The sequence below is a fragment of the Salvelinus fontinalis genome, chromosome 7 (genome assembly GCF_029448725.1).
Source record: "Salvelinus fontinalis isolate EN_2023a chromosome 7, ASM2944872v1, whole genome shotgun sequence".
Classification (NCBI taxonomy): Eukaryota; Metazoa; Chordata; class Actinopteri; order Salmoniformes; family Salmonidae; genus Salvelinus; species Salvelinus fontinalis.
In genome coordinates this window covers 57,466,368-57,479,298 of record NC_074671.1, presented here as the reverse complement: position 1 = coordinate 57,479,298, position 12,931 = coordinate 57,466,368, and the positions used below count along the sequence as shown (strand labels likewise).

The 12,931-nt window shown below is 42.6% G+C and overlaps 1 protein-coding gene across 5 annotated transcripts in view; it reads left to right on the top strand.

Annotated features, from left to right (window-relative positions):
* Positions 1 to 2,046: 2,046 nt before the first annotated feature.
* The window catches only part of LOC129859828 (phospholipid-transporting ATPase IH-like), a 69,059-nt gene continuing 58,174 nt past the window's right edge, over positions 2,047 to 12,931 (top strand). The window contains exon 1 of one of the 5 annotated variants that reach the window (XM_055929982.1): positions 2,047 to 2,614. In XM_055929982.1, the coding sequence (XP_055785957.1) occupies positions 2,576 to 2,614 (39 nt within the window). In that variant the 5' untranslated portion in view covers positions 2,047 to 2,575. The remainder of the gene's footprint in view (positions 2,615 to 12,931) is intronic. The other 4 variants (XM_055929984.1, XM_055929981.1, XM_055929986.1 and 1 more) reach the window with 4 other exon arrangements.

The window sequence follows — 12,931 nt, the reverse complement described above, 5'->3', positions numbered from 1 at the left end:
CCGTATCGAAAGACAGTTATTTTGCATATTTGCATTTCAGAACCAGGAGAGTGGACAGTTCCCAGACTTGGGGTACAAGGCAAGCATTTCATGACCCAAGTAGTGGACCTCTCTCTCTCTTTCTCTCTTTCAATGACTTTGTGTCTCTAATATGGTCATACATTGGGCAGGAGGTTAGGAAGTGCAGCTCAGGTTCCACCTCATTTTGTGGGCAGTGTGCACATAGCCTGTCTTCTCTTGAGAGCCAAGTCTGCCTACGGCGGCCTTTCTCAATAGCAAGGCTATGCTCACTGAGTATGTGCATAGTCAAAGCTTTCCTTATGTTTGGGTCAGTCACAGTGGTCAGGTATTCTGCCACTGTGTACTCTCTGTTTAGGGCCAAACTAGCATTCTAGTTTGCTGTTTTTTTGTTAATTCTTTCCAATGTGTTAAGTAATTATATTTTTGTTTTCTCATGATTTGGTTGGGTCTAATTGTGTCACTGTGCTGGGGCTCTGTGGGGTCTGTGTTTGTGAACAGAGCCCCAGGACCAGCTTGCTTAGGGGACTCTTCTCCAGGGTCATCTCTCTGTAGGTGATGGCTTTGTTATGGAAGGTTTGGGAATCGCTTCCTTTTAGGTGGTTGTAGAAATAACGTCTCTTTTCTGGATTTTGATAATTAGTGGGTATCGGCCTAATTCTGCTCTGCATGCATTATGTGGTGTTTTATGTTGTACACTGAGGATATTTTTGCAGAATTCTGCATGTAGAGTCTCAATTGGGTGTTTGTCCCATTTAGTGAATTATTGATTGGAAAGCGGACCCCAGACCTCACAACCATAAAGGGCAATAGGTTCTATAACTGATTCAAGTCACTCTCTCTCAATTCAATTCAATTAGCTTTATTGGCATGACACTGTCCCTCATTATATGGCAGGCAGCAATGTAGTGCGCTGCCAGCCCACACCTCTCTGCGTCCTCCCGCAAAAGGACGGTTAGCCTATCCTCATCAGAGCGGTCTTTGAAACCTTGAGAAAGGGTTTCAAATTTGGGGAAATGACACTCTCTAATTGTTTTAAATTTGTGACATTTTGTTAGGAAATACAGCTCTGTTTTGGGTTCTGCTGTGGTGCAGTGGTTGCACAGCTGATTGATTGGATGTTCTGGTCCTGAGGCTTCAGTGTGTTAGTAGAGCACCACACACACACTTTTTGATTTAAGTTTATTGTAGCCTGCACGTGCCAAAATTAATTAGGCTTTATGGTCCAAAACTTTACCATGGTGCGCTGCCATGCATTAATGGGGAATTTGCCATTCCATTTTGTTTCTAACTCTTAGTGCAACAGTTTTGTGAATTAGTTAAGAACATCTATAGGATTGGACCCTTTTCCCCCCAATTTTCACCTAAAATGACATGCCCAAATCTAACTGTCTGTAGCTCAGGCCTTGAAGCAAGGATATGCATATTCTTGGTACCATTTGAAAGGAAACACTTTGAAGTTTGTGGAAATGTGAAAGGAATGTAGTAGAATATAACACATTAAATCTGGTAAAAGATAATACAAAGAAAAAAAACAAATGTTTTGTATTTTTTTTTTTTTTGTACCATCATCTTTGAAATGGAAAAGGTCATAATGTATTATTCCAGCCCAGGTGCAATTTAGATTTTGGCCACTAGATTGCAGCAGTGTATGTGCAAAGTTTTAAACTGATCCAAGGAACCATTGCATTTCTGTTCAAAATGTTGTATCAAGACTGCCCAAATGACCCTGATTTGTTCATTAATAACTTTTCATGTTCAAAACTGTGCACTCTCCTCAAACAATAGCATGGTATTATTTTTTCTGTAATAGCTACTGTAAATTGGACAGTGCAGTTAGCTTATATTCTTCTATATATATATAGTCTTTCTGCCAATATCAGATATGTCTATGTCCTGGGAAATGTTCTTGTTACTTACAACCTCATGCTTTTCGCATAAGTCTACATTAGCTCAACCATCCGCAGGGGACCCACCAATAGCCAGTGCGGTATTATTTTGAGAAAAGACATGAGCATGCATGCCTGACCGAAACTGATACATTCCAGTTGGTAAGTGTGTGACACTAGAGTGCGCAAGCGCTTACGGCTCCCAGTGACGTAGCCTGTGATGGAAGAAAAACTGTTATTTCCCACAGCGGAGAGCCAAGAAGATTACCGGCGCGAGGAAGGTGAGCGAGAGAAGGCAGGAGAGGAAAAAGAAGACGCTACTTCTGACTAGTAGAAGTAGGGGACTTTGCGTCTGAAACATTAGGGGAAAAGAATACCGCACTGACTGCTGAATTGAATCATAGACTAACATGTCAGCATATGAATGAAACCATACTATGAAAGCGCGTGGGCATTTGAGCTTTACCTTTCATAGAGAGACCAATAGGTGACTGATCGTATAGGATTACAATAGTCGCACCCAGACTATTATAGTTCTTAAGCAGAAAATGGGGACCGTCCGAAAGTCATGGAGTATAGAGTAGAAATAAAAAATTAGCTAGCGTCAAAAGATTAAAGAAGACGGCAAAAAAAGAAATTGCTTGGGAGCAGCTGGAACCTGTTAAAGAATGGATTTTAGCTCTATTCGCAAGTTCATCACCAGATGGGTAAGTAGCCTATTGCACTGAATTACTTGGAATCCATTTGGTTGTGCCAAAACAAAAGTATATGGGGTTTAGCCTACTATTGCATAGTACTATTGCATAGTAGGCTACCAACTTGTTGGTCAGGTGGTTGCGGCTTTACAGTTTATTCTCAATGAAACATTGTTGCGTTTCTATGAACAATTGTGCGTTTCCATTTCCCATGTTGCCCCTTACACTCGTACCCATATACCGGTAGAAATAGCAGATTTCTGCACTAATAAGCTCCTAAATTGGAACGTAGTGGCTGTACAGGAACACTCAATACATGACGTCAGAGCTTCGGCTCTGCACTTCACAGCGCTGTGTGGGTTTTGACTGACAGCCTTTCTGAATTTGAGTACCACGCACGACAAAAAGTTGCCCCTATCCCACCCGCTAATTGGGCAACATTTGCAAATGTTTTGTTGTCTGAATAAATTAAGATGACTTAATGTATTTGGAAATATGAGACATTGAGGATTATAGTAGCACAAACATGTCGTATACAGTGTCAACGTTTATGATCATTATGTTTTATGTACAGTTACAAGATGACATTTCGTCATACTCTTTGTTGTTCTGAACAGAATGAGACTGTTTGTTTATTGTGAAGAAAATTTGTCTTGGCACACACACCTGAATACACTAAGAACTCCTTTCTATGTACACCAAAATTACGATCTGTTTCTCTGAATTGCCTTGTGAAAGCTGTTAGATCGTATTTTATAACTTAGCCAGTCATGTTGCAATAGAACAAGCTTTCAAATCATGCCCACCTGACCTAGATTGCGATTTATAACGGACCGTTTTTGGGTGGTGTAAACAACAACAGCAATTGTGTGATCGCGGCGATTCAGGGTTGTGTTCCAAATGAAAGAATTACAAGTGTGCTTGATCTAGTTCCTCAACGTTGCAGCTAGCAGAGCAAAAAAAAGTACCTTATAGTTGAAGACTGTTCTTTGAGTCATTAAAAGTGCATTGAAATTGCTTAGGAACTGTGCACACTTTGGAGAGGTGTGGCGACTTGGAGACACCAGTTAGTCCTCTCACTCAAACCCTTGTAATGTTTTTGTTTTATATTGCACCTACTCCACATTTTCCAGGAATAGTCTTATCACGTTACTGAATGTGTCCAGAGTATTTTCAGATTTCGTTATCAACAAATGTGGCGTAAATGTAAAATGCACATACAATCAAGTGTAATGTTGGATTTTTTTTTTTCTCAGGTGAGCTGTTGTGTGCTCACCTTTCGTCTCATAATTTTCTTCAAACTGTTCCCTTTCAGTTGCTACAATGGTTATGCATTTTAATATTTCTTCTGTAAGAAACATTTAAATTTAGCCATATCCATATCGGCCAATTCCCTAGAGTGTAAAATGTTAAATAGGCTACATTATAACTATTAAAATAAATGAAGCAAGGAGTTTGTAATTGGTCTGTTTAAACTTTTTGAATTGCACAGTGTCACTATCGTCTTGACTCTGTAAGGTGAAGTATGGACTCACTCTTAGAATACGGAAGGACCAAATCATCATAGTTGCATTTAAACCGCAATTTAAGGGTATAGGGTTCTACAATTGTTTCTTAGAGCTTAACAGAGTAGTCACTTGTAGCCTATTAGAATTGTGTATTTAAGTTATAGCCTAGTTGCCGACAAAATCATTTATTGATGTATATTTTTCTTCTGTCATCCCCAGGAACCTGTGCTGACTGCTGATAGCATCAATGTCGCCTCATGTCTTTTTCATGAAATAGATTGTGATATAAGCGCACGTTAGTCGGCAGATAGGCTAAAGTCAAACTGATGCGCGCAATGACAGACGTAATTGACAGCACACGCCAAACCATCAATTCAGAATGTTTTAATTTAGGAAGAATAATGATTGAAAACTGAATGATTGACTGAAATGTAAACATAACAATAATGGAATTGAACTCATGAGGTAGAGACCCCTGATAAAGTTCTGTAAAACAACAACCCAAGAGTGCAAATACACACTTCTACCAATTTATTTATGTTCTGTGTTGCATGTTAAAAGATGAAGCAAATTTTTTCCCGATATCCATAAACCACCTGTTCATAAGTTTACATCAGAGGAGGCTGGTGGGAGGAGCTATAGGAGGACGGGCTCATTGTAATGAATGGAATACATGGAACGGATTCAGACATGGTTTCCATATGTTGGATGTGTTTTGATACCGTTCCATTTGTTCTATTCCAGCTATTACAATGAACCCATCCTCCTATAGCTCCTCCCACCAGCCTCCACTGGTTTACCTAAAGCAAACAAACACTCCTTCTGTCTTTATGACCAGGCAGGAACACATCCTATTACCACACATTAGACCATATGACTAGCATAGTTGTGTGGAGAATTACGTAATCCAGTGGTTTTAGGGCTGATGTGTGCTGCTGGGAAAATCAATAGGTTACAGCGGAGCCTATGGGCTGTGGGTTATCCAGTTCAGTACAGTAATGCGTGTTTGGCGCTAATCCAGAGGGCTGCTCCCATGAGCCCACGGGGTCCGAGGCATTTGGAGAAGCTTATGGACATATTACTGACTGTAGCCATTAACTGAATGAAGGAGACACAGTGTGGTGCTCTCAGGTATTAAAGGGGAGCTGCCCAGTGCACACACCTGGCTCTCTGGGTTTAATGAGCTTACTGCTTATAGATCTGAATTGTGGCGGAGAGAAACTTCAGTTTATTACATTTTGTGCCTCAGTGATTATTTGTGATGTTTCACATGAAGTTGGATCACCTCAATAACATGGTATCTTTGGCTCAACAACAAAACTACACAGAACATCAGTGGACTAGTCGGGGTATACATGCGAGTCGTCCAGCGCGTCACCTCTGAAGGCCATGACTGTAGCCGCGTGTTGAGACGTGTGTTTATCAGCAAACAGACGGGCTGACAGACAGACAGACTCTGATTCTGATGATGGGCGTGAATTAAAGAATAGCAAATAGTGACGTCGTCTTGGTGATTGGCTACAAACCTACACCCATAGGACTTCACTACATACATGACTATTGAATAACATACTGTAACTTTTGATGGGCATCAATGGTGTCTATTAGAGAGCGGTCCCGTGACAGTGAGTAGAGAGAGGGAGGCAAGCCATTGGATGCAGTACGCACTGGGTTAGTTAGTCACGAGGGGACTGTGGAGAGAGTGTAATGTGTAACGAAAAGCTCGGGCCCCCCTGAACTTTGATATAATGCGTAGTAATGCTGTCTGGCGTTAGGAGAGAAGAGGAGGAGAAAAAGAGGAGCGGAGAAGATTTTTACACACACACACACACACACACACACACACACACACACACACACACACAGTTATGCAAGTGTACCTTTTTTAGGTTGACAATTTCAAATTGTCATTCCCGCAAAAGTGTTCAAAGGCAGCACTGTAATCTTTGTAGCTGTCAGTTTGCACAAGGTGCCCGCTGTTCCTCTCCTAGTTGTCTTTTTATGCATTTTTCCATCATCTCCTCCTTGTCAACATGTCCTCTTCACCCTCACTCTGCCTATGATGTATTGGTGGGTTATGAAACCCAAATACTAACTCATCCATAGAGCTGAAGCCGTGAGTGAAATCTTACAGTGATGAGGCTCGTTGTACAGACTTTTTTCTGTGTGTAGCACCATGTTTTGGGCTCATCCCCTGACAATGGCTTGTTATTGATAAATACATTATTCCTTTGGGGTAATTCCCTCTGGAACGTGTTCTGCCTCGGGGGAAATCAGCCAGGACACAGGAATCAGGACATTATCAATGATTCTGTCATCAGTCTCAGCCAATGACATCTGTTCGCTATTCAATTATTTGGTTCCCGCAGCAGCTACTCTTCCCTATTCCTGAGGGTTCACTCAAAACACAAGTACAAAATCATACACAGAAACATAACAACATAGCATAGAGACAGTAATGCTTTATTCATTAACACGAAGGTGAGCGATGAAACATGTATGAAGCAGATCGGGCGACCGACAGACACATGGGAACAGTAACACACTGGTCAATACTAGTAAGGTGGGACAGAGCCTGAAACTCTCAGGCCGTGGCTGTCTGGCTGCTGACTAATCTGCTCGTCTGGACAGGAAGTCTCTCCTGTGGACTTCCTGTCTCCTGTGGATTAGGTTAGGATTGGGGGAGCTCTCTCTCTCTCGCTGTCCACTTAGATAGATAATCTCCTTTATACTCGCCAGGGGGAGGGACCTTAATGAAGCATTAGAACCTTGTCATGATATAATGGGGTCATGTTGTTGAGAGGTGAATATACAGACATGTAAATTATCATATCTGACTGCACAATGGATCTCTCCAACTGGGACAAGAAGACATTGAATTAATTTGCTTTGAAAGGGAAACTCATGAGCATGTAATGTTACCATTATGTAATGTAGCCTACACTCTGTTACATTAGATGTACTGTATAGCATGTTCTTAGTGTTTAATTATTCCTGATAGTCAGTAATACAGTACTGCAGCATCTGTGTCCACCAGTGGGATATTTACACAGGGTCTACTGCCTATGTATGGTGTTGTGACTGTTGTGCTGTGTTTCTAGGGACAGAACGGGAGAGGAGGGACGTTTTGGGATTAGTAGGATCTGAGCTAAACGGATAACGGGCCATGACACCACTTGTCGTTAGTAGTTAGACTTAGGATCCGGTCAGGGGTTTCTAAAGTTCACACAAACATTTTATCTGGTCAAAAACAATTTCTTTGTTGTTGTGTAAATTACATAAATTCAAAAGCTGTACTGTACATTACAATATGATGTAATATGCTTGGTCTCTTTAAAACCATTTTTTCTGAGATAAAGAAAAAAAAGCTAATTCCCTTGATGTAGGCTTGCTGCATGAAAAAAAAAAAAAAAACTCTCAATGGACATGAGTACGTATTTCTCCTGACGACCTCACTCATAGAGCTTCGACTCAAGCTTCCCGTATTGATCTAGCCAGGTTAAATGGCGGTATTATGACTGTGTGAGCTGTGTAATCACAGTGTTATCACACCTCACACCTCTGTCTCTCGGTCCAGTGTCTTTCAGCCAGGTGGTATTAACATATGACTTAACACCCTCATACTGTACGTGTGTCTGTCTGCCTCTCTGTGCGGACAGACTGGGCTACTTCTTGAACAGGGATCCACAGAGCTCCTCCTTAATCCATGTTGTCTTGTTGCTCTCCTTTTAATTATCCTGTTAATTCCTTTCCATCCAATAACAATAACAATAACATTCTACTTTCCATTCATTTGGTTCCAACATGGTGCCCATCATAATTCTAGAATCTCAAAGCAAGTTGACCACCAAACTCTGTATATCTTTGGCCCTGCCTATAACTATTGAGCTGCTACAGCTCCAGTATTACCAACCGTACTGCTGAGTATTAACCTACACAGGGAGGGCCCTGTGGACTAAGATGCTGATGATGGATTGCAGGGATTTAATGGAGCAGAAAAGGCCACATCAGGAGAGATTGAGCCAGTGAGTGTTTGAACTTGGTAATGTTCCACATGTTGGTTCCGGGCCCTTGGATAGGAACACTAAAGAGTGCTGATGAAGGGGGGCATAACCCTTAATGCCGTCCCCCTCAGAGAATCATATCTCACTACACAGCACACACTCATTCTTTAGAGATCATGCAGAGACAGGAACATTGCTCAGGTGTATCTCAATCGTCTGAAATGGCTTTGGGCTCAATTCAATCAAATCTCAATGACAGTACTCTTTTTCTTTTATCAGTGTTTTGTTATTAGGTCACTGGTCCCAGAGCCCAGAGGGAGCTGCTCAAAACCCTAGTGATCCAACTGAAACGGTTCTAATCTACAGGGATGTCAGGATGAAAGCAGCCCAGCACGACACATTCATAACACTGAATGTAGATAGAAAGGTGATAGAACACTGTGTGATAGAACATTGTCCATTCTACACAATACATTTCTATGTGGATGGATCGTTCAGGACATTCTGTCCTAGAGAACAGAGCCCCTCTACCTATCCACAGCAGTGTCAGGAGAATGAGCTAGCCTAGCACAGCAGACAGTGGTGATGTAATAGCAATGGATGGTGGATGAACGTTTGTCAGTTTGATAGGACCTTAGTGAAGTGAAGCGTGAAAGTCCTCACTGTTCGAATAGGAGAGATTCTCAACTTCTAGACATGATGAACTGCACGCTCAGCCTGGAAATACATTATGAGAGAGAGAGAGAGAGCTTGACATTCCCTTTGATCTATTATGACTGATATTAATCAGATTATTGACGTGCAACTAGTTACAAATGGACGTCCCTCACGGTCCCCTGCTGGGATGGAAATGAGGAGCTAATGGTTAAATAATTGTCAGAATTCTTGAAGAATGTGCCATGACAACTTGGAGACACACTGTCTGTCCTTGGAATAAATTGTGTGAATGAGTGTAAGATGGAGAGAGGGGGGTGTCTTGAGCCTCCTTGAAACAGACTGTCACTGAGTAAAAGAGGAAGAGATGGAGAGAGGAGATGAAAGAGAGGGGGAGTGGCTGAGGGCACAGGTGGCAGCTTTATTTCACGGCTGATAGGGAGCTAATGAAACACACTGAGGCGTAGTACTATTTTATCCACTGTGTCAACACCATAGGTGAGAGCCGTGGTGCAGCGTACCATAATATAGATCCTCCTCCTGTTCCCACAGTGACGACCAAGGACATCAGGGTTCATGCACCCAGCTCTCTGGCCCGTGCCCGGACGAGCGGAGCGGAAAATCAGTGTGTGTGATCCCCTTTAAAAAAAACTTTTCAGGGTTATAATGGAGCACAAAGACTAGTTCGATTAGAAGTCAATGGTTGGTTCTATAGACGTCACGCTGCTGATGTGTTTAGGCTGTGACCTCTGACCTTTCAACATTGGTTGTCGTCATAGAAAACATGTTAAACACTCATGTGATTGACTGTCTATGGTTTGTCTGTCGTACATAATGTACAAGAAAGGTCGTCTGAAAACTAGAACAAAGACATGGCAGTCTGAATTTAAACATGGTCTTCATCACTAGGATGTGTTCTCTGCAGCAGAAAACTGATAGTGTCAAAGTGTCCTTCCGTTTTGAAATGGAAAACACACACCATCTCCTATTACTCAAAGATAATGATATTTTCCTGAATTGTACCATGTTCTAACAAGATCCTGCTACAACTCTGTTGTCTCTGATCATCAGAGGAAGACCTCAGTCTCATAGAGGAAGACCTCAGTCTCATAGAGGAAGACCTCAGTCTCATAGAGGAAGACCTCAGTCTCATAGAGGAAGACCTCAGTCTCATAGAGGAAGACCTCAGTCTCATAGAGGAAGACCTCAGTCTCATAGAGGAAGACCTCAGTCTCATAGAGGAAGACCTCAGTCTCATAGAGGAAGACCTAAGTGTAGACAGAGGGATTTTGTTTCCCTGGAGAACTGGGTCATTGGATCATCATGTGACCGCCCACCAGCCAGGAGGCCTGGGGTGAGACAGCAGCATTACACACACACACAGGAAAAGGGGAAAGGTTTCGCCGACTGAAGCCGGTAACGAGAGAGAGAGATGGGTGGGGGAATGAGAGAGAGGCTTTAGAATAATGTGGTGATGGAAGTCAAATTGTTTTTATTACCCAGACAATTCAATCTCTTCATGCTCTGAACTGTGTTTGAGTGAATTGTGAGGACATGGAAAGTGCTAAAATGGGGGCTTTCTGTGGTCATTGTGTCACCACTGACTAAAGTAGACTTAAATATACACTGAGTGTACAAAACGTTAGGAACACCTTCCTAATATTGAGTTGCCCCCCCCCCCCCCTGCCACAGAAAAGCCTTAATTCATCAGGGCATGGACGCCTAAAAGGTGTCAAAAGCGTTCCTAGGGGATAGGGGATTGTGTCAAGTTGGCTGTATGTCCTTTGGGTGGTCGACCATTCTTGATACACACAGGAAACTTGTGTGAAAAACACAGCAGCATTGCAGTTCTTGACACACTCAAACAGGTGCTCCTGACACCTACTACTATACCCCGTTCAAAGGCAGTTCAATATTTTGTCTTGCCCATTCACCCTCTGAATGGCACGTGTACACAATCCATGTCTCAATGCTTAAAAATCCTTCTTTAACCTGTCTCCTCACCTTCATCTACGCTGATTGAGGGGCATTTAACAAGTAAATTAATAAGGGATCATAGCTTTCATGCAGAGCTGCTGTGAAGGAAGTTGTCAAAGAAGTGAGTTTCTGTGTATACAGGAACTCCCGCCCCCACCTACCGTCAACCAATCATTATAGCTATATGAAACCTCACCCTGTGCAATTGGGTCCTGGACTTCCTGACGGGCCGCCCCCAGGTGGTGAAGGTAGGAAACAACATCTCCACTTCGCTGATCCTCAACACTGGGGCCCCACAAGGGTGCGTGCTCAGCCCCCTCCTGTACTCCCTGTTCACCCATGACTGCGTGGCCATGGGTGATGTCGATTATGGCAGCCCCCCACACCTCTCTGATTCAGAGGGGTTGGGTTAAATGCGGAAGACACATTTCAGATGAATGCATTCAGTTGTACAACTGACTAGGTATCTCCCTTTCCCAAACTACCTGCCCTCCAGGACACCTACAGCACTCGATGTCACAGGATCATCAAGGACAACAACCACCCGAGCCACTGCCTGTTCACCCCGCTATCATCCAGAAGGTGAGGTCAGTACAGGTGCATCAAAGCTGGGACCGAGAGACTGAAAAACAGCTTCTATCAAGGCCATCAGACTGTTAAACAACCATCACTAACATAGAGTGGCTGCTGCCAACATACAGACTTGAAATCATTGGCCGCTTTAGTAAATGGATCACTAGTCACTTCAATAATGCAACTTTAATAATGTTTACATATCTTGCATTACTCATCTCATATGTATATACTGTATTCTATACCATCTACTGCATCTTGCCTATGTCGCTCTGTTATTGCTCATCCATATATTTATATTCTTATTCCATTTCTTTACTTAGATTTGTGTGTATTAGATAGTTGTTGGGGAATTGTTAGATATTGCTGCACCGTCAGAACTAAAAGCACAAGTATTTTGCCACACTCGCAATAACATCTGCTAACCATGTGTATGTGACCAATAACATTTGATTTGATTCACCTGGTCAGTCTGTCGTGGAAAGAGCCTTAATGTTTTGTACATTCAGTGTATGTATGTTTGTGTATATCTGTCATATCCTGTGATCAAATATCACAGATGGTCGTGTTCGTTGTCCACGTATTGTGAGTGGGCCGAGGCACCGTAATGATACAAGTATTACAATTGGCTTAATCGCCTAATCTGATCTCACAAAGACATTATTTTGCGAGCTCCGTGAACTTCAGAACAGATTTCCATTGTTTCAGTATCACTTCCCTACCATGTCCTTTTGTCTCTGCGTGCTTAGAAATTCCTCAGTCTAGGCCTGTAATCTGCTAAATGATCTATTTAAAGATAGGTGGCTCTTGCTGGCAGCCTTTGTCTATCAAACGCCTGGTGAGGTGAGTGGATACAATGTGCCCACAGATCGATTTGAAGCGTTTAGGAGAGAAGAGGGAGGCTGCTATCAGGTTGCTGTCAGTGATCTGATGGAGAGGTATTGGGTTGTTATGCCTGGCTGCACTTTGAGTGAGTGTGAGAGAGATTTCTGCTAGTCAAAACAATTCAGCTTTAAGTCAGAAAAAAACAACCTCAACTCTCTCCGTTCAAAACTTTTAATGGTATCGATTTTCAATGTTTTCATTCAAACTAATTAAATAAAGGGTTAAAGTCAGAGCCAGAGCTGTGACTGTGGTCTGTGTTGTCCCCTATCTGGCTCCTAGCTCTATGACAGGGAGGTTCCTGACAGGTCTATGTTATTTTTGGTCCTGGCTTTAGCTGTTGAATGTTTCATAGGTAGTAGGAGATTGACTGACTGACTGACTGACTGACTGGCTGGCTGGCTGGCTGACTGGTGCTGCTAAGGTGAGAGTGTAGTGAAGTGATGCCACAGGGCCAACACACACACACCTGGCTCTAGTCTGGAGGATTAGATAACAGCACAGACAGACAGCCTTAAAGGCTCTGTATGGTCAATCTGACGTCTGCAGTGGCTGTACAGCATTTACTGAGATACGGCCTCTGCGGATGTCAGGGCATTTCTACTTCTTACGCTTCGCATAGCTGTTGTGAAGGAAGTTGTCAAAGAAGTGTTTGTGTTCATACAGGAAGTCCCAATCAGGTCAATGCGGAGCTTTACGGAGCCCTCCCTATTGTTACAATATGTGGGCCG